The 22346-nt window shown below is 34.2% G+C and overlaps 1 protein-coding gene across 1 annotated transcript in view; it reads left to right on the top strand.

Annotated features, from left to right (window-relative positions):
* Positions 1 to 1302: 1302 nt before the first annotated feature.
* Positions 1303 to 22346, top strand: part of USP8 (ubiquitin specific peptidase 8) — a 36176-nt gene continuing 15132 nt past the window's right edge. The window contains exons 1-9 of the mRNA XM_052646715.1: positions 1303 to 1412; positions 4361 to 4505; positions 8963 to 9048; positions 10602 to 10764; positions 13142 to 13184; positions 14906 to 15050; positions 18807 to 18969; positions 21241 to 21385; positions 21688 to 21908. Coding sequence (XP_052502675.1) covers positions 1309 to 1412; positions 4361 to 4505; positions 8963 to 9048; positions 10602 to 10764; positions 13142 to 13184; positions 14906 to 15050; positions 18807 to 18969; positions 21241 to 21385; positions 21688 to 21908 — 1215 coding nt within the window. The 5' untranslated portion in view covers positions 1303 to 1308. The remainder of the gene's footprint in view (positions 1413 to 4360; positions 4506 to 8962; positions 9049 to 10601; positions 10765 to 13141; positions 13185 to 14905; positions 15051 to 18806; positions 18970 to 21240; positions 21386 to 21687; positions 21909 to 22346) is intronic.

The raw sequence follows: 22346 nt of genomic DNA, 5'->3' as shown, positions 1-22346 counted from the left end.
TATTTATTTTAGTTGGAGGCTAATTACTTGATAATATTGTAGTGGTTTTTGCCATACATTGATATGAATCAGCCATGGATTTACATGTGTTCCCCTGGGAATGCATTGTTGATGACTTAGATACCTAACAAGAAGGATGTATTTAATGTTGATTAATCCATTTGGGAGTTATGGTGTGGTTCAGAGCTTTTTCTCCCCTATCACTGATAGGTTTAGACACAGAACTCATGGAGGTGGGGGGGTGCAGAGTAGAAAATGTTTACGTATGAGATCTTTGTTTTTAAATGCATAGATCTGAGCTACTAATTCAAGTGCTTGATTAAATCTGTTTGTAGATGCATAGAGATGGTATAGATGGAAAAGATCAAAAATTTATAACTGACTTTTAGAGAAAAATAGCTAGGTTTGGTGAATAAGAGTAGATTAGTGGCACAAGGTTGGTAGGGATGAGTATCAAGAAATGAGAAAGCATTAATATTTAATATAAAATGTGACTAGAATCAAAGCAAATTTGGGTACTTTTGGAGTTTCACATAGGTGAGCAGAAGCCTTTTACCCCCCTTAAGTTGTACCTTACTCAGCATCATAGGAGTCAGTGTTCATTGATGTCCATTCATCTAATACTAGTAAACTGATAGAATGAAGAGCATTAAGATTGTGGAAATAAGTGATAGGGAAAAATTTATCTCTTTTTTAATTGAAGTATAAATTGATTTACAGTTGTTGTGCCAATCTCTGCTATACAGCAAAGTGACTCAGTTATACATATATATATTATACATCATTTTATATATTTTTTCTGTTACAGTTTATCACAGAATATTGAATTTAGTTCCCCGTGCTTTGCATTAGGACCTGTTGTTTACCTATCAAAATGTAATAGTTTGCAACCCACCAACCCCAAACTCCCAGTCCATCCCTCTCCTCTGACCCTCCTCTCTACTGTGCCTTCCCCGCCACAATTGCAAGTCTATTCTTTATGAATCTGTTTCTGTTTTTTAGATAGGTTCTATTGTGCCATATTTTAGATTCTGCATGTAAGTGATATCATATGATATTTGTCTTTCTCTTTCGACTTACTTCACTTAGTATAATAGTCTCTAGTTGCATTCATGTTGCTACAGATGACATTGTTTCATTCTTTTAATGGCTGAGTAGTATTCCAGTGTATATATGTACCATATCTTCTTCATCCATTCATCTGTCGGTGGATTTAGGATTGTATGTGTTCATTTTGTTTCAGAAAAGAACTCCTTTTAATGAAGTACACCATTCATTGCAGAAGTGGAAGAGTAAAGATTATTCATCATGCCTGCTGTGGCTTCAGTTCCTAAAGAACTCTACCTCAGTTCTTCACTAAAAGACCTCAATAAGAAGACAGAAGTTAAACCAGAGAAAATAAGCACTAAGAAGTATGTATACTTTGCTAGTTTGAGTCATACTCAGTTATCATCTGTTACTGAAAATTAGAGTGTTCTATGAAGTGTTCGGTAAGCTAAAATGGTTTAAAGAAAGGAAACAATTATCTTTTTTTCATGAAAGCAAAAATCCCCTTCGAATTTCTTTCCATTCCTGAAAAAGAGATATTGAGTTAGGTCTTCTGTAAAAGCAGAGTGATATAAAGTAACTTTATGAAACGTGGGGGATAGCTATTAACTTTTAATTTATTTCCAGTTTATTAAATGAGTTAGAGAAGTTCTTAATTTTATCTTGGCAATATACATACATATTCTGCTAATATGCATATTATCTGTTCTCTGGACAAATATATCACATCGTAAATTTAAGAGGTAAAGTCTGCAAGGATTCTACAAACCTCATTCAGCCACAGTTAATGTCTTTGCAATAGTATAAACGTACTTAATTGAAGATCATTTTTATTCTTGTGTATCTCACATATAAAATATGGTTCTAGCATAGTCTTTGTTTGATTTAAAAAAAAGAAATATGTATTTTTTATGCCGTATTCAGCACAGTATTTGTGCCAATTTGACATGAACTTTTAACATAATGATTTATTTTTTGTGTTTCTGTTTTTGAGGACATGTGGTCTGTTTATGTTGAAGACGACTGTATGTTGTAGTAGAGGCTAGAGATAATACCTTCCTGAATTTGCCCTGAGATAAAATATAGTAGAGAGGGAGAAGTCTGGGTATTTTGATATTTACTGGAAGTTATTTAGCTTAAGATGGGATATCACTAAAATTGTTAACTTGTTGATAGTTTTATCTCCAGTAAAGAACAGGAGGCAGTAGGGGAACTTTTCTTCTGAGTTTATTTTGACCACCAAAGGAGGCGATTTGGACATATGTAGCTATATTATTTGGAGAAGGAAATGGCAACCCACTCCAGTGTTCTTGCTTGGAGAATCCCAGGGACGGGGGAGCTTGGTGGGCTGCCGTCTCTGGGGTTGCACAGAGTCGGACACGACTGAAGCGACTTAGCAGCAGCAGCAGCAGCAGCAATTATATTATTACGAGTTGAGAGAGTTTCAGAAAGAAAGGTGGGTTTGCCAGCCTTACATCCTACACTTGAGGCAGTTAGATTTTAGAAATTGGGGGAAATGAAAACACGTGTTCTGTGACTGGAGATAAATGTAAGGCTCTAAAAAATAATATATATATGATTCTAAATGAACCTGTGAAGAGGCATCTTAAACCTGTGATTGCACTGGGACATCTTTATAAGTCATTTTCTAGAGGAAATGAATAAGATGGGAAGAAAATATGAATAAAATATGGATGAAGACAGAATAGTAAGAACTTTAAAGAAGATCAGGAAAGAAAATTCTAGAATGAATGGATGCTCTTAAAGATTACTAAAGATAATGTGGGCTTTCAAAAAGATTTTTGGGTGGGGAAGGGGTAGGAAGAATGAGAGAGTGACTGGCCTACTTCTTGAGCCAAGTTGGTGTTGATGGGGTGATAGAGAAAGTAGCTCTGTTAAACTCGCTTGGAATGATTTTCGAATAGGAAATAGTGGGAATGATAAAGCCACCTTGAAGCTTTCTCAGAGAGCTTCATCTAATCTTAAAATAGATAAATCTGTTTTAGCAATGTCTGCTTTAGCTCTAGGATTACCCTGACCCCACAGGAAGTGGTATCTTAGAAGAACTTCCTAAATGTACCACCACAACTCATATTCTTATAATGTCATAGTACTAGTCTAGCGGATGCTAGAATCCTTTTAGGATGTGTGGCTAGTTCTTTGGACTCACACAGGCATTGCAGCCATCTCAGCTGGATCTGGTATGTATGGGCCCATGAGATTTACATGCATCATAGTGAAAAGAAATTTGGAAAAACCTAAGGGCTATTGCACCCACTCCTAAACTCTTAGAGAATCTCCTTACTAAGCTTTGGTTTGATTTACCTCTAGTCTAGGACTTCAGTGCTATGCTTGAGAGGGCATACACACTGACTGAGATTGTCCTTGTGTAGGACTACCTCCAGTCTTAAAGACTGCTTTGGCCCCTGTTCCTTTCTGTGGTTTTCTAATTCCTTCACCTGACCAACTTCATCATTAATCCATGTCTCAGTCTTAGAGCATTTTTAGTTTGAAAAATATAGAAAACAGGATGCACTGCTTTGTAGAAATAAATTATTGATAAAGCATATTTTATATAAGCATTGGTACTATAACTTGATTGGTGAAACTTTAGTTGTAAGTGAATGAATTCCTCTTGTAGAAATGTTTGTTTTATTAATTTGCTTTCTGAGGACTGTTAAATCAGGAAAATGTCCTTAGAATGAATGCCATAGAATCTTCAAATTATTTTATTGAAGTGGAGTTTTAAGATGACATGTTTTTAGACTTTAAATATCTTTTCCTTTTAGGGCCAGTGAATCATTCAGCTATTGTGTAGAAAACTCTAAAAGAGTAAACTCATGTCCCCTTTCCTGGCTCTAGTTTCTTGGGTGCAGAGAATTTTACATCATGGTTAATTAGAAAAGAGTAAGGAGAATTGAAAAGTATTTAACTTTAAAATAGTAACTATTTTATCTCCCCTACTTCAATACGAGCAGTATACAGCTCTGTTCTTTAAATGTAGAGTATAACTATTATATGGATGCTGGAGGACTATTTGCCTCAGGATTTTCTTTTGTAGTAAATCTTTTAAAAACTAGTCTTAGGTGCATTTTGAACAGTTTGGTGACATACAATTTAGGAAACGTTAAGTATTTAATTGTAGCATAAGGGAAATTTTCATGTTGTATCCAAACTTATATCTAACTTTGTATCAATTCTGAAGTAGTGCAGTCTAAATTATGAAATGTATTGAGATTCTCTGTAGACTTTATACATGACTTTTTCCTCCCAGATGTCAAGTGTTATAATTATTTTTTCCTCTGATTTTAAGTTATGTACAGAGTGCCCTGAAGATCTTCAAGACTGCAGAAGAAAGCAGATTAGATCGTGATGAGGAAAGGGCCTATGTGCTATATATGAAATATGTGACTGTTTATAATCTTATCAAAAAAAGGCCTGATTTCAAGCAACAGCAGGTACCCTTTATATCTAAGCTTTTGTTTGCTAAGTTATTGTTACACGTTGGAGCTGTTGACCTTTAAAATTTTTAACTAACCCTGAAATTTAGCAGCGAATTCAAATTCTTCTGCAAGCAGAAAAAGCTAACTAAAGATTTACTTTAATTATTTGCAAATTTATATGTGTGTGTGTGTGTATACATACTCACAGTGTATACATACTTCATTTGCTTTGGATTAGAACAAGTTTATAGCAACATACAGACTCATAGTTAGTTTTCTGTTGTAATTATTGCCAGGTCAAATGGAAGGATTCAGTTACTCATGCATTAAATAAGAAATATATGACTGTTGTACTTTTTCAAGAGTCAGGGTTTAGTCACTTATTTTTATGTGATAGCTCTTGTATTTAATTGACATCATAGCCATATTAAAGGTCTCAGCTTGCAAAACTTTTATATATTTATTTATTATTTTCAGTCCTTTGAGCCAGGTGCCTTTCTTTCAATTTGCTGAAGCACCAGGAGGGATGGTGGGAGAGGTGTTAGTGGGTAAAGAGAATTTTTGGCTGGGATAAGTGTTGCTGGAGAAGATGGTTGCATTTTTATCACACCAGAAACAAACGAAAGAAGAAAACAGAAACTGGGTTAAAGAAATGGGAAGAATATTGTGTTCATGGTTCTACCTTTACCTAGGAATGATCTTGCTACTAGAGAATAGTAGCAAAATCCTGCTTATAGATTTCTTACCTGGTAGACAAGCCATTCTTGAATTAATATTGTGATTTTTACTTTGATTCACTAGTGGCAGAATTAGCTTGTCTCATTTAAATTGACTTATAGAAGCATAAAAGGAAAAGTTCTCCTACTCTTCAAAATAAACTTTTTTTTTCTTTTGTCTACAGTAATGGGACTGATAATTTCTTTTGGTTGTGGGTGATGGGATAATTTTACTATTTTCTTTAATGGTGGCAAATGATTGCTGGTGTTTCTTCTTACCAGCAGAATTATGCTAGTAATCTTTACAGGGTTTTAGATCTAGCTTTGGAAAGGTAGTCCCTTGCATTTGGAGCTTCATCTTCCTGTCTAGAGGTGGGTGGAATGGTACAGCCCTTGGAACATTCTTGAACATACTTACCTTCAGATAAAGATGGAGCCCTATTTTGCACCCTCTTTGATGGTTTTTACCATATCTGTTAAAAAGATGCTGCTTAGAACCAGTATATAATTCATGTATTTAATACTTCCTGTCATCCCTGATGTTTTTCCTAACTCCACTGGAAGATTTCTGAAAATAACAATTATGTAATGGACATTTTACTCAGAGGGTCTTTGAGTCATGTTGTTTCTGCTCAACATAATATTAAAGAAAAGCTACTGTGCTAAATACATATGTATGGGTTATGAAGGACTACCCACAACTAAAAGCTTTGGCTTATTTATGAAATAATAAAAAGAACCCAGTGCTGGAAGACCCTGGTGGCATCACAGAAACATCACAGACTGGGGTAGAACATACCTGGGTTGGGATTGCACTCTTTCACTTTGGGCTCCTGAGCAAGTTCCTTCTTCTTTCCTGAGCACCCCCAGTTCCTGTAAAGGGGAACCTCCTTGGTGGGTTGCGGTAAGAGATAAGTCTTGTATTATCATTCCTACCATACTGTAAGTATTCTATTAATATTAGATGGGTGATTGAATAAATGGTGGCAGTTATTCTGTTTACAATTTCTATTGTAAACATGTTTTATTCATTAAAACATAAATCTGAATTCTGTCAGAAATATAAAAAAGATACTGCTTAAAAAGAAATGTAAAAGTATGTACTAAAGTAAATATTTTTGAAAGATTTGAAGATTTGGAGAACTTCGGTAGTTTTGGTGTCTGCTTTTTTGTCTTTTGTGGTAGAGCCAAATTTTTATGTACTTACTTAACTTTTGCTTTATTTTCCTAACTTAGTGGTTACTTTTTTTTTTCTTTGACAAGATTGGGAGTGGTTATGTATTTACCTTTTTTTTTGAAGCTTGAAGAGGTTGGAGTAAATTTTAATCAGTAAGAAATTTTTCCATTTCCACAGAGTATCTGTTGCATTTTTGAAGAGGGTATCCATTAATAGTTGAAAGTGGCAGGACTTGTTCAGATTCAGAAGCTCCCTGCAGAGGCTCAAGTAACCCAAGCTTTCACTTCATATGCTGCAGATGTTCAGCTCTTGCTTTTCTGTAACGGAATTGTTTTTTATATTTGCCCTGTCTGGGGTACCACATCTGCTTCAGTCTTAGAACTGTTTTTTGTTTCATTTAGCTCAGCTTCTCTGGCGCAGTTTAAGTATGTGAAGTATTAATTTTAGTATCTACATATTTTCTGGTTTTCATCCTTAAAATCCAAAGGGACAGAAAGTAATGTGACCAGCCTTCTTCAGAAACTTAAACATTTTTCACTGGTTTTACACCAAGATTTAGAGAAAACTTGTTAATGTAGCAAGTTTACTAGTAGAAAACATGTTTATTATTTACTCATTGAAAAATATCAGTTTATGAACAATTTTTTAGGGTTATCTGAAAAAAAGGGAAGGCAGATATCCCGAAAATATTAGTACAGCAAAGTCTAGATGCAGTTAGAATATTTTTATTCCTTTTTAACCAAATTTTTTTACATCTCCATGGTGATCTTGATAATTAATCCTAAATATTATTAATAGTAAACCATTTTGTTCGGGAAGCATAAGAATTGCTTGAATTTGTGTGTTCAGGAATAGGTAGACCAAGAAGCAAACGCTTTTAGTTGTATAAGTATTGGACATTTTTTTTTTATTATTCTGCTAATTATCAATGCTATTGAAAAATTGGAAAAATGTTATACTTACTTGAGCTGTGTTCCTTTAAGAGCACAGAGAGAGATAAGTATTGACAAGAAACCTCACTGGATATTAGGGGAATGTCTTCTGGGAGTTTTTAACAGCCATGCCCAAACATAATTTTTTCAGCATTTCAACAGTGTTAAGTCAGGCTTTTAAATGAGTTCGTACCAAAAAATTAACAAAGCAACTCATAGTGTTTTTTTGGTTTTACTTTATATTTTGTTTTTATCAGAGAAATGTTAATGATTATATTTTATTTTCTCTTAAAGTAGTACATCAGTAGTCAGAACATTGTGATAATGGAAGTAATTTCACTTCCCTTCCACTACAGTTTTTAGTTGATATAATGTTGAGTAAACTATCCTTTTATTAAAATTACATAGTGAATTCCCTTTTATTTATTTAATCTAGAAGAATAAAATCAACTAAAATACAATCTGCTTTTAGGCTAGATAGACATATGATAGTTGTTATCAACAAATTTATCCTACCAGCTCTTCCATAACTTTGAGTACAATATCATTTGTGATGAATTATGCTAGTAGGCTCTGTTTGCAAAGTCATAGTAATAAGCTGTGCAAATTAGGTCCATTACTTAGTTGGTTGAGTCTCACTCTACTACTGTCATGTCAAACCAACCATGATTTGAAACTATCTCTGATTGCAAGATCCAGTGAACATCCCCTTAGGGAAGTGATTTTTTTTTTTAAACATCATTATGCTTGTTAATAATTTATGTACTAAACCTGTGTGTGTGTGTTTTAACGTAGATACGTAGATTATATTGTTGATGATTTATTTCCTGGCATTTGATTTTTTGTTATGGTTTCCTCAAGTGTAAAACTTGTTTTATGTCTAAAGTGATTTACCTCCAGTTGGGAGGTAGGTAGGTATAAAATACAGGTAGAAGGAAACATCGGAGAAGGCAGTGGCAGCCCACTCCAGTACTCTTGCCTGGAAAATCCCATGGATGGAGGAGCCTGGTGGGCTACAGTCCATGGGGTCGTGAAGAGTCAGACACGACTGAGCGACTTCACTTTCACTTTTCACTTTCATGCATTGGAGAAGGAAATGGCAACCTACTCCAGTGTTCTTGCCTGGAGAATCCCAGGGCCGGGGGAGCCTGGGGGCTGCCGTCTATGGGGTCGCACAAAGTCGGACATGACTGAAGCAGCTTAGTAGCAGCAGCAGCAGCAGCAGAAGGAAACATCTCAGTTTAAAATAAGAAAAACGCTATGCTGTAGATTGGTATAGAGTTTGCTTTACTGCTTCTGAGACTAAAAAAACTAAGTAACAGTAGGAAAATATATATTGTTTCTAAAATAAGTAGTTTGCTTTTTGGCACTTATTCATAAGCAATGAGAATAGTATTTACACTCCTTAAAGGTGTGTTATAAATTACTTACTTTTAAGCATACTATTGATATGAAGAAATATTTTTGAAACAACTGGAGAAGTCACGTACTAATGTAGGTTTAAAGTTTTAAAAAGGATTTTATTCAGTCATAATATTTTTATCTAAACTTTTGTTTATATACACAGCATGATTTTGTGTTTCTAGCATTAGTGCTATGTACAGTAGCTAGCACTAACAGTATAAAATGGTTTTCATATGATTTTAGGACTACTTTCATTCTATACTTGGACCTGCAAACATCAAAAAAGCTATTGAAGAAGCTGAGAGACTCTCTGAAAGCCTTAAACTCAGGTATGGACACTATTATGAAATCTGTAGAAAAATGAATATTTAGAAGGTAAAAATAATGTTTAGAATTTGTTCATTTATATGTGACCATGCATATAAATTCCAGTTCCTGGGGAAAAAGTCTTACTCATGTGTTACCATTAATATTCTTTACTGAAAATTTTAAATGTTTAGACTGATACATTGTTAAGATAAGCATTGGTGTATTAGATTATAAGTCAAGTCCATTTTTTTCTAAGTTTCTGACAGGATTCTTCAGAAAAACAATTTTTTCACATGCTTCGTTTCACATGCTTCGTGTTGCAGTGACATGTTGTAACACCATATGTTTCAGTTTTTAGTCATTAGTTACTCTTTAAATAACAAAATTAAAAGGGAACTATTTTTAATTCAGTTTTTTCTCAATGGATTTTCAATACTTAGATTAATTAATAGCACCAACCTATTATAGTTAGACAGGTTTTCCCTTGCTATCTGAAAGTAAAGTGTTCTGTGAAACCATACATAAGCTGAAATGGCAGAGGGCAAAGAAGCAATACCTTAGGAGACATCTTGTTACCAGATGCACAAAACAAATAATCGAGGTATAGCACAGATGCTCACAGACACAGTGCAAAGCTAGAACAGTTTGGTGCTGAGATGCTAGTGTAGCTCCTGGGGAAGGAGCTTGGCAGTGCCAGCTCTGCCCAGAGTGTACACTACTTCTATAATAGCTTGCTGAAAACAACTGCTAAGCACTTGTTTTTCATTTTTCACCTTTTTTCTATAAGTGAAAATCATCTTCAGATTTGTTTCAGTTAGTAAAAACAGGTACTCACGTAAGTCTTTTGTAAAAGTAAAGTGGCATAAAGAAAACTTTGGAAAAGCAGGGATACTTGTATACATCATAGCCTTTACTTAGACATTATCTTTTCCAACTAATGTGTTCCCTTGGTCCTTTCCAGAATTGCTAATCTTGGGGTTGAAATATGTTAAGGTGGATGATACCATTTAGAATCACTATTCCCTTTATCCTTTAGCCAGTTAATCAACCAAGTAGAGTTAGAGTTTCTTCTAATTTTGGGATTACCCATTATTGTTTACTCTTGGATTGCCTAGATTTCCCTAATGACACTACTAATAGCAATAATCATGTTCTTTATTCCTCTATCTTTGGGACTTTAGGTTCTTTCACTTATTTATTGTCTGTACTTTTGTATTTTGAAGTATTGTGTAATAAGGCTTCATAGTTAGTTTTAAGATTTTAGGACTGTAAATCCTTTGAAAAGGAAACTGCAGCATATTTGAATCTTCAAAGGATTGAAATTAGTGAGAGGCAAAGAGCAAAAAGAATATTAAACAACTTCAACTTGAGAGCATAGAGTATCTTTTCAAGCTTTTTGAGCAATTTGAAATAAATCTACAGACGGCAGATTTGTGATTTGTAACAACACTGGCAGAATTGAGTTTCAGTTGAAAGAATACAGCCATAAAATATCTGAAAGTGGGGAACTGGATATGTTTTACTTTCCACCATTATGCCAATAAAAGACATCTTGACTTCTTTTTTCAACTAGATATGAAGAAGCTGAAGTTCGGAAAAAACTTGAAGAAAAGGACAGACAGGAGAAAGAGCAGCTGCAGAAACAGAAAAAGCAGGAAGCAGAAAGACAGGATGATAGCACATCAGATAAAAGTTCTTTGGAAAATGTACTGGATGCCAAAGACAAAACTCAAAAGGTATTTCAGGTTTATTCTGTGAGCTAGAAAGACTGGTTCTTTTGTCAGATGATTTGCTTAAGAAGAATTAAAATACCACTATGTCTTTTCTTTTTAAACTATAAGGATAATATTTAATGTGTTTTCACTAGAAATTGAATTAATTAATTTTAGCTTTAGTTGATTCCAGATTTTTTTTTTTGATGCTTCTACAGAAATATGTTGTGTATATTATTAGGTTTTAGCAGTAATTGTAGACTTTACTAGAGTTGTGGAAAGGGCATTTGAACTGTGATTCAGTATATCTGAGTTCAGGTCCCATATCCAGTCTTGCTTAACTGTTTTAGGACTTAGTTTGGCCAGTGAAGGTCTAAAATAGATGATCTTTAAGGTCTTTCCTTTTTAATAAATGTAATTTACATTAGGGAAAGATTTGGTACACTGTTTCTTTGGTATGAAACCTTTTTTCTGTTCTTATTTTTTCCCTTTTACTTTTTCTTTTTTCTCTGTCCCAGTTTCCCCTTCCTCTTTGTCTTCTTCTGGTTCCATTTTGTTCAACGATTACTTGTAGTTTTTTCAGCTGTATCATTTGTTTGCCAGAAACTGTTAGTGATACCTACCAGTTATCACTATAACTCCCTGCCTTTAACCTCCTCAGAAGCTATTCTTTGTAAAATATAATTCCTTAAGCACATTTGAAATTCATGTAGAATTTCTAATTTAATTTTTCCTAAGCATTTTGTAGCTTTCACCTATCATATGTATGTGGGTTATCACTGATTGCATTAAGAAGTAGTAGTTGAATTGTTTCTGATAGTGGGCTAGGTACCACGTAAAAAGAAGTGAAGAAATCCAATCTTTTGATTTTAGGAACTCATAATGTAAGATAAATAGTACTGCTGTAGAGACATACTCATTTATAGGTCAAATGGCTAATAAAAAAAAGTCAAGATTCCCAAGAATTATATGCAAGGAACTTTTAAACTTTGATTTTGCTGCTTTCCAACAGCAAGGCTATCTTTCTTTACTTTTGTTTACCCATTTTATATTGAAAAGAGAATACAATTAAATTCTGTTAACACAGCTTCAATAATCAACTAATGTTTGCTATGGTTTTTATCTGCACCTCCTCTTTCTTCAATCAAATTCTGGATGACATATCAGGCTAAATATTTTAGTATGCATCTCAAAGAAAGGAACCTTTTTCTTAATAACTACCGTGCTGTTTTCCTACCTCACAAAATTAACAATAACTCCCTGATATAAATTAAAGCCCAGTCTATATTTATACTTACCCACTTGTCTCATAATGATTTTTTAGAGTTGATTGGTTTGAATCAGTGTCCAAACAAGGTCCACGCATTGTCTTTTGGTTGCAATGTGTCTTAAGTCTCTATAGCATCCTGTACTCGAGTCTCCTCATTTTTCATTTCTTGCATTTGGCTTTTTAATACTAGATCAGTTCTATAAAATGAACCACATTCTGGATTTATCTGATTACTTCCTCCTTGTGTCACTTAACTTGTTCCTCTGTCTCCTGTATTTCCTGTAGGCTGGAAGTTCAACCTAAGAGCTCAGTTAGATTCAGGTTCAGTTTTTTTTTTTTGACAAGAATGCTTTATAGGTGATACTGTGTACTTTATGTTATATCGTATTAGGAGGCACATAATACACATTTCTTTTTTTACTTTTAGTGATGCAGAAATAGATCTATAAATTCTTGTGGGTCCTTAGTTTTCCCATCTGCAAAATAAGTTAGTACTTTAGAGCAGGGGTCCACAGCCTCTGGGATCTAATGCCTGATGATCTGAGTGGAAGCTGACATAATAATAGAAATGAAATATACAATAAATGTAATGCACTTGAATCATCCTGAAACCATCCATACTCCCACCTTGGTCCATGGAAAAATTGTCTTCCATGAAACCAGTCCCTGGTGCCAAAAAGGTTGGGGGCTACTGCCTTAGAGAATTATCCCATTTTATCTTGGTTAGGAAATACAAATTTATAAAATTTTGTATTAATTCATTTTCCTTTAAGTCTATACTGGAGGATGCTGAAGGGAATGGAATTTTTATTTCACAATAAGAAGTGCTGTTTTGTTAAGTTAAAGACTAAATTTCTCTAATAATTTGTGCTTTGAAATTATATTTCACCTTTAGCTGGAGAAAATTTTGAGGAAATGATGTATGAATGTGATGTTACTAGTTGTTTTAGCTGTTGTCAGAGTAGTCTGATAATGCCATTACTGTTCGTCTGTTTTTTTATAAAATGCCAGTACCTGCACATTCCATTTCCTAGAAGGCTTTCAGTTTCAAAGTATTAAAGTTGGACTTTTTCTTTCTGTAAAAATTTTTGTTTCTATTAAAGTTTAAACTTTTCTTCCCCTATGAAATAGATAAATGGTGAAAAGAGTGGAAAAAATGAGACTACAGAGAAAGGTAAGTGTGTTCAGAAAGAAAGAGTTTTTAGGTTATTATTGAGATCTTTTGATCTCAGATTTTACACAGTGAGATCTTAGCATTTCATTTCATGTATATGTGAGTTTCTATCATTTTTCCTAACTTCTACAATAGTACTGAAAATGCACTATAGTCTATACTTAGATATCATAGGGAATATTTTTGGTAATATACATTTGAAAACATCAGAATTACAGTTGGTACTTGTCATTTTTTTTTCCCCAAGATGTACCTTAGCATAGTGGTTAAGAGCCTGGAGTCTCAGAAGTCAGACTTCTCAGGTTTGAGTACACTCCTCTGAGTTTCACTTTGAGCTTATTACTTTGCCTTTCTACTTCAGTCCCCCCCGGCCCATACAATGGGGATAATAATTGCATCTATTTCTTAGGGTTATTGTAAGGAGTGATTGAGTTAATACATGTGATACTCTTAGAACACAGTAAATGTCATATAAGTAACTGTTAGTACTTATGACTCTTGAGTGGTAGACTTAATTATTCGAAGCCTTTTTCATTCCCCTCAAAAAAATTCTGAACCAGTAATTTGGATGTTATCCATAGGTGGTGTTGACGTGCCAGGAACAAGGGTGTGACCTAAACAATAAGACTTAGGCAGTTACCTAAGTTTTCCTCTCTCAGAAAAGATTTAGCTTCAACAGTGATTGTTTGTAACACTAAAATTATCTATTTAAAATATTGCCATACAACAGTTAAAAGAGTAAAACTGAGTGTAGTGAGGTACCTTCCTGAAAGCTGTTACCAGTTCATTCTAAGATTAGTTTTTACCCATATGTTCTTTTGTATCTCACCCTGCTTAGATTTAACCCTTCTTGGTGGTTTGTTTTCACTCTTTAGACTGTTTTGATGTCAAAGTGATCTTGGTGGTTAGAAAAGGAAGTAAGAAGGTTATTAGCAACTGGGAATTTTAGCTTTGGAGGTAGTGTGACTATGTTCTTCCCACAGATGAAATAGTTCTGTACATATTTAAGCCTCCTGGTAGTACTTTTTAATCTTCACTTCAGGTGGTAGAACCTGGAAGGAAAATAGCAACATAGGGATTATTTATTTTGGCTAAATTTTAAAGGGCTCAATATTAAATATTTTATGCTTGAGGAGCCCTGTGGTCCTTGCATGAAAGCAGCTATAGACAATATGTAAACAAATGAGTGTAACTGTGTTCCAGTGAAAACAGGTGACCGTGGTTAACCAACCCCAGATGTGGGACACAGATAACAAACTTTTGGCTTATTATTCTAGGAAATCTACAAGGTTTTCAGATAGCGCCCAAAAGACCCCAAGGAGACTTGTAAAAAATTTAGAACCTTTCAAGAACTTTTGATCCATAATTTTTTTTTCTGGTTGACATTTCTCAAATGACTTAATTTTTTAAACTAGAATATTTTCATGAGACACATATTATTAGTATTTTATACAGCAACAGAGCCAGCACCAGATGTAGTTGTAATATCACCAGCAAGTTTTGGTATTTAAGTCTTCATAAACAAAGCTTTGAACTAGTTTCTTGATAAATGCCAAAAGCAAATTGTGTATAAAGTTAGTTTAAAAGGTAATAAATAATGTGATGGGACAGCAAGTATATGACACTTCCAGGAAAAACTATGCTTGCCCTGTGGTCAGTGATATGATAGCACGTGGAACTGGGTGCTTCTTGTCACTTATATTGTCTCTATCAATTCCAAGGAGCAATCACAGCGAAGGAGCTATACACAATGATGATGGATAAAAACATCAGCTTGATTATAATGGATGCTCGGAGAATGCAGGATTATCTGGATTCCCATATTTCAGATTCTCTCAGTGTTCCTGAAGAAGCCATCAGTCCAGGGTGAGTCATTGTATATTTAGATAAAATGGTAAACTGTGGACAGTAGTAAATGTTGCAGCTTAGCATCCATGCTAAAAGTGGCAGTCTTTTCTTTTCCTGTGGTCCTTTTCATTCTTTGTTCCTCAGTGGCACACCTTACCCTTTCTGTAGGGTAGTGTAAAAGACATCCCGGTTTGGCTATTTTTTCCTGCCTGTGGCATTTGGAGCCTTATTGGAAGAGGAATGAAACTGCTTTTGTATGTCTTCTTTACCCAGGTGTTGAGTAATTGCTCCTGTTTTTTATTTTTGAGCTTGTGAATCATATCTACAAAACTGACTAAAATCAAAAACTAGTTGAATTGTTTTCTATTTTTAAGTTCCCCATACTATTACCTGTGGTAAGAGAGTACATAAATACTTTCTTGAAGAAGTAGCAGGTTAGCTAAGTGATTAAGAAAAAAATATGGGTTATAAAATCAGGCTGTGTTCAGACTGTGTAATTCTGTCACTTATTAGCCTCATTACTTCTAGCTAGTAATCTAACCTCTCTAAGCCCATGTTTCCATCTGTGAAACTGGGATAATAATAGAACCTATCTGAGAAGGTTTGAGAAGTTTAAATGACAGATTTTACATAAACATACATTTAGCACAGTGCCTGGCACTAGTAAGGACCTACTAATCTCTTTCTATTTTAAAAGCCTTTAACCTGTAAAAGAATTTAAAGTTACTTGCATGAATATACTGTATATTAGAAACTATTATTATAATAGTGACAGAGCTAAAACTCCAGTTCCGTGGCTATATTCATTACTATGAGTGTTATAAAAATTACATAACTTATCTAGGTCTTAGTTTATGGTACTGGATTAGTTAAAATCTATGGTATAACTTAAGGAATCTTAAAAAGAAACATTTTTAAAGTTAGGTAATAAAATTTGCGCAGTTTCTAGCACATTGCAGAGGCTTATAATTGCTCAACCTGAAGAATAGAGTACTTTGCAAATAATGCTATTTAAAAATGAGATTAGAAAGAAAGACAAACGGGGTGGGGGGAAGAAAAATTTTTTTAAAATAAGAAGTTTTAAAAAAGGAAAAAAATGAGATTAGAGTGCATAGTCTAATCAAATAGGTATGGATATTTTTTCTAGGATTTTAAAAGACAGAGTTATGATTAATCGTCAATGGTCTTACCTATACTAACAGAATGCTGGTGGCTTTTGTTGAGTTTAACTGTTTCCCAAAATGCGAGAATTTGACTAATGTGAAACTCAAGGTGAGTTTCGATTCAAGACTGAAGATCAATGAATTGCATACTAAGAAAATGATTACCTTTTAATTTCTGTTTCAGTCCTTCTGAATTAGTTAAAAGATGTTTCAGTTTGGTGCTAGCTTTCCTTTTTAGTATTTGTTAATATCCCCTTCTTGCCAGAGAGCAGGCCTCAGAGTTCTCTACAGGTAACAATATCCTTAGCCCAGTCAGTTTTCAAAAACTGAATGCATCCATTTAGCTAGTGTCTGGACCAAGAAACAGAACATTACCATCATTCTAGGAGGCCCCCCTTATGCTACCTATCTGTGGCTACCCATATCCCCCATCCACCCAAAGGAAGCACCAACAGATTTGTTTTTGTAGTTTATATAAATGGAATTGTACAATCTAAAGTCTTCAATGTCTGGCTTCTTATACTTGACCTTATGTTTGTGAGTCATGTATATTATTGTGTGCGGTTGTAATTTGTTTATCCTCATTGCTATTTGGTGATCTATTATGTGAACATAGCATAATTCACTCATCTGTTTTATTTACTTTTAGGATTATCCTTTATTTATTGGACATGATGCTGTTTTTTCATGCATATAGGAACATACACTTTCCTGTTAAAAACAATTCAAGTAAAGGTTCACTTTCAATTAAATAGTTAAAACATTACACAGTAGACAAAGGAGAGCAGAGTTGTAGCAGCTTGTGAAGGGGGTATGTGAAAGACTGAAGTTTGAGGAGTACTGACTGATTTTATTGTTTTCTAAACTAGAGTTCTGAAGAATACTAGTGAGTTTTTAGACAAAGTGTATTTAGGCAAATATATCCTTAGAGTCAGAAATTGTCCTTAAGAATATCATGTTTCAGTTTTCCTCCTCCTTTGTTGACCAAGCATCCTTTTAATCTCTAATCTTTGTATATCAAGTGGGATTTAACTATAAAACAGTATTTTGTATTTCTTTTTTTCCCCTTATTTCCTAGAAAATATGGTAACCAACATTATAATATAGGAACAGGATTTTTTTCTCTTAAATTATCTAAACCATTTAGTTTTACTTAGAATACAAGTTTCTGCCCAGTTTGCCAGCACCACCAGTTAAATACTGAAATGCCTAGGTGCTTTGCTAGGAATAATGTGGAGTTCCTTACCTGGAGGTGCAAATCTGTATTATTCATTCCATCATTTCAGCAGATATTTACTGAGCACTCATGATGGGCTGAGTGACTGTGGTTCTAAGAGCTGGGGCGAAATCACTGAACAGACAGAAATCTTTGCTTCGTGGAGCTTCTATTTTAACAGGATAGGTGAGACAGACAGTAAACCTTAAAATGTACATCTGCCATTGATAAGCGCTATGGAGATGACTGTGTTCAGTGTGTATGTTGGGCTGAGTATTAAACATTTTAATCCATGAAGGTTTCATGGAGAAGCTATCCCTCAGCTAACCTTGAGATAAGAGAAATGAGTGATGTGCTTACCTGAGGAAAGAGAGTTCCAGACAGAGGGGACAGTAGGAGCAGAGGTGCTTAGGCAGGAGCATGCCTGCATAAACCAGGAATCACAAGGCAGTGCCAAGGGTGCAATGGAGTTGAGGGGAATAAGTTAGTTAAGCATGATAAGGATGTTCAGGTAATAGGATTTGAGGTAGGAGCCATGCACTGGGGCTCTTTAGGTAAGAATTTAAGCTTTTGTGTGAGCGAAGTTGGAAGTGAAGAACATGCTTTAGTGTACACTTGGCATTATTCACAGGTGATGATAGCAGGCAGCACAGCAAAACAGTTAAGAGTGTACATGTGAGCTAGCGGCAACTGTAACCTTGGATACTAACCCCTTTGTGCCTCAGTTTCCCCATCTATAAGGATAATAATGCCTATTTTATAGGAGTATAGTGAGGATCTAGTGAGAGTCAATGAGAATAAAACATTTAGAATAGTACCTGGCACATGGTAAATGCTGTATGTGTTTGTTAAATAAGCATTTTGTTATTTGGTTACTTATTAATTATCTGTATAGGTATAAGAGAACTGAAATATAAAAGTGTTACCCCCTGTCCCCCATTATGTATATTTGACTGAGATGTAGTCAGATGAGTTCCTATGTTTTCATTTTTTGCCCCCTACTTCTTTTTTTAATATTAAGGGTCAAATGAGTCTGTTTCTTTCAGCCTCTAATAATTACTAAAATATGTTTTAATACCATGCATTAGTGAAGGTGTTAAACATTTTAGGTGATTCTTAACATACAGTCTGACCTTAGAAAGGAAACTTTGCTATGATATGAGGAGTTCCCTGGCGGTCCAGTGGTTAGGACTCTGCTTTTATTGCCAAGGGCTCTGGGTTCAGTCCCTGGTTGGGGAATTAAAATCCCAGAAGCCCCATGACATGGCCAAAAAAAAAAGAAAAAACGTTTGCTATGGTATGATAAAGACTGTGGAACAAAACTTGGTGTCTTATAACAGTATATTAGGACCTCTTGTCTGCTTTTGCCCCAATACAAATGTTAATACATTTCAGAGTCACTGCTAGTTGGATTGAAGCAAACCTCCCAGATGATTCTAAAGACACATGGAAGAAGAGGGGGACTGTGGATTATGTGGTCCTTCTTGACTGGTTTAGTTCTGCAAAAGATTTACAACTTGGGACAACTCTACGGAGTCTGAAAGATGCACTTTTCAAGGTTAGCAAGTTTCCTTGTTAGTTCACTGTAATTGCAAGCCTTCTCTGGTTGTTAGAAAGGTATGTTGACTAGTTGATTATCTTAAGGACATGAAGATCCATCATGCTTTGGTTGTAGACTTCTAAAAAATTCAGATTTAGAAGACTAGTTTTGAATAACTGAATAATATTAAAATTATCTTAACAGTAGGATAATTAGAACTTCCAGAAATGTAAATTATTTGGAAAATGCTGTTTTTGTTATGAAACATAAAGGAAGAAATCATTAAGGAAAAAAGACTGATACAACAATAAAATAAAAACTTACGTGTGAAAAAATGATTTGAAGGCAGAAGGTAAAAATATTTGTAACAGATATGGCACTGATTTAGAACACCTAAAATCTGCAGAGTTTTTGCAAATAAATAAGAAGATTACTTAAGATAAAATGTTGAAGTAAGTAGTAGAAACAGATACACATAAACAGAAGATATGAAAGTGACAAAAATAAGAATATCAACATGACTAGTAATCAGAAATGCAAATTCAAACAGTTAATGTCACTGTCGTGATCAGATTAACAAGGATAAAAGTAATACTTGGTTTAATATGTTAAATTATTAAATAGCACTAAATGCTGGTAAGCATGTGGTAAGAATAAAACTCAGTGTGCTGGTAGGAGGGTCAGTTGATGGAACATTGTATTCCAGGAGAACAGTCTTAAAAGCCTTGAAACAATCATGCTTCAAAGCAGGAAATCGCAGAATATAGCCAGGTATAGGCTGATATATGAAACTGCCAGTATTCACCTACTTCTCAGTAAAAAAGTGACAGCTTCATAAAGGTAAGCCTAAGGTACCTGTAAAGTTTAGTGTATGATAAAGATGACATAACAGATCAGTGAGGAAAAGATGGATTGAAATAACTGGTTTGAGGAGAGCTGGCTAGCCAGTAAAGTAAAAGAAAGAGGATCTCTGCCTTATTTTTTAGACCACACTAGATTCCAAATGGGTAAAAGACATAAATATGTTGATTGAAACAATGAACTACCAGGAAAAGCCATGATAAATGTTTTTATTACCTTGATCCCGAACCAAAGAGGCTCATATATTTGACTGTACTGAAAATACCACAAATAAAAAGTCAGGGAAAATATTTGTAACAAGACGAAAACCTATTTTCCTTAATACTAAGAGTACATTCACTGTTTACTAAGAAAAATAGCAGTCTGTAGAAAAATGGGCGAAAGATGAGATTAAGGTAAGCCATAGACTATAAAGGGTTAATAAATGTATTAAAAGATGTTAAACTTCACATATAAATGCTAATACAACTCATTTTATGTCCACCAGTTTGGTAAAAATTATAAAGACTTACAATGGGCATTCTCATACACTGATGGTAAATGTGTAAACTGACATTGTCTTTTGAAGGGCAGTTTGATGGCATCTTTTAAGCCAACGGTTTTAGGAAATTATTGTACAGAAATACACAAACATATTTTTTAAAGTTCATTTCAAAGATGAGCAATATGTATAAAAAGCCTTAAAATGTTCTTGGCCTACCCTCTCTACTTCTGGGAACTTTTCCTAATGGAGTCAATTAGGTATGTGTATAGGATCTTTATTGGAGAAGGAAATGGCAACCCACTCGTGTTCCTGCCTGGAGAATCCCAGGGATGAGGGAGCCTGGTGGGCTGCCGTGTATGGGGTCGCAGAGTCGGACACGACTGAAGTGACTTAGCATAGGATCTTTAGTATTTATCTCAGCATTTTTTATAATTAAATAGGAAAAATAATAATTGTTGAAACAGTTATTATAATCAGTAATTGTTGATTCAGTTTTGGTGTGTGTGTGTATGTAGGTGTCTGTATAAAACAGAATATTATCTGGTCATTACAGATGATGATATAGCTCTTTATGGATAATAGATGATCGTATTAAAGAAAAGCAGCATAAGTTTCATTATTTTATTAAAAAATGAAAAGTATATATAGAAAACAGTAAGAATAAACTAAAATGTTATTTCTGGATGATGAGGTTATATTTTTATCGTATGTTGTGTTCCTATTTTTCTTCTAAGATCATGGATTATTTGTGTGATTTTAAAAACCTGATCTATCCATTTGTTTCATTAAATGCTGAATTTTGAATTCAGCTGTCTCTTTTTTTTTTATAATCATTTACAAGAAATGGATCTTTTAAGAACAGTTTAATATTCAGGTTTGTTGTGTTTTTAGCTGTCAAGAGACTGCTACCATATTAATAAACATACTATTTCCTTATTTTATAGTGGGAAAGTAAAGCTGTCCTGTGCAATGAACCTTTGGTTTTAGAAGGAGGCTATGAAAACTGGCTCCTTTGTTATCCACAGTATACAACAAATGCTAAAGTTACACCACCCCCACGAGGCAAGAATGAAGAGGTGTCTGTCTCATGTATGTATGTGAAATTTTTTGTTTAAAATTGCTTTGGTAAAATTTTAAATTTTTTCTGTTCTCAGGGTAGTGTTCTTGGTTGTGTGTGCATTTGTCCTGTTAGATAGCAGTTTGCTTTTAGGCATAAAAAATACAAGATGTCCACAGTATGAAAGTTAATGTTTATCAATTCATTAAGACTGTTGAGGTCGTCACTGCTTACTTCATGTTTAAGTATGACATAGAACATGCATGAGACATGAAGTACTGTTTATGGGGTTTGCTCTTCTTTCAAGAATATTTTTATCTTTTGGGGATTTTAGTGGACTTCACTTACCCTTCACTGGAAGAATCAGTTCCTTCTAAACCTACTGCCCAGATGATACCTCCTATAGAAATCAGTGAAAATACAGAATTGATAAACAGTCAAGATGAGAGAATGGGACCACTGAATATATCAGCTCCAGTTGAACCAATTGCTGCTTCTAAATCTGATGTTTCACCCATAATTCAGCCAGTGCCTATTTTAAAGAATATTCCACAGGTATGTTTTAACTTTTATTATGTCTTTTCTTTTAATATTAAGGATATAGTATAGAAATATGTATGTAGTGTATATATACCTTCAATATTTTAGAAAGAAAAATATTGAAAAAAATCTATATTTCTCTATTTTTGGTATACTGGTACATTTTTGCCATAAAAAAACTTCATTGTAATTGTCTTACTGCCACAGCAATATCAGGATAGAAAATTGAAAGGATTTTAAACCTAACTGGGTCCATTTAGTATAGGCAATACTAATGGAAGACAGTATTAGCACAGTGACCTTGAACAACACTTGCAGGTGTTTATTATAAATTTAATTCATAGTATTTTCCCAGATGGTTTGGCTTACAGATGATAGATATATGATGTCAGTATTTTGGTTTTGAAATAGTTCTTTAGTTTGATTTCCTTAGACTCTGACACATAAATAACA

This window comes from Budorcas taxicolor, chromosome 10, assembly GCF_023091745.1.
Source record: "Budorcas taxicolor isolate Tak-1 chromosome 10, Takin1.1, whole genome shotgun sequence".
Lineage (NCBI taxonomy): Eukaryota > Metazoa > Chordata > Mammalia > Artiodactyla > Bovidae > Budorcas > Budorcas taxicolor.
This window is presented reverse-complemented; position numbering and strand designations above follow the sequence as displayed.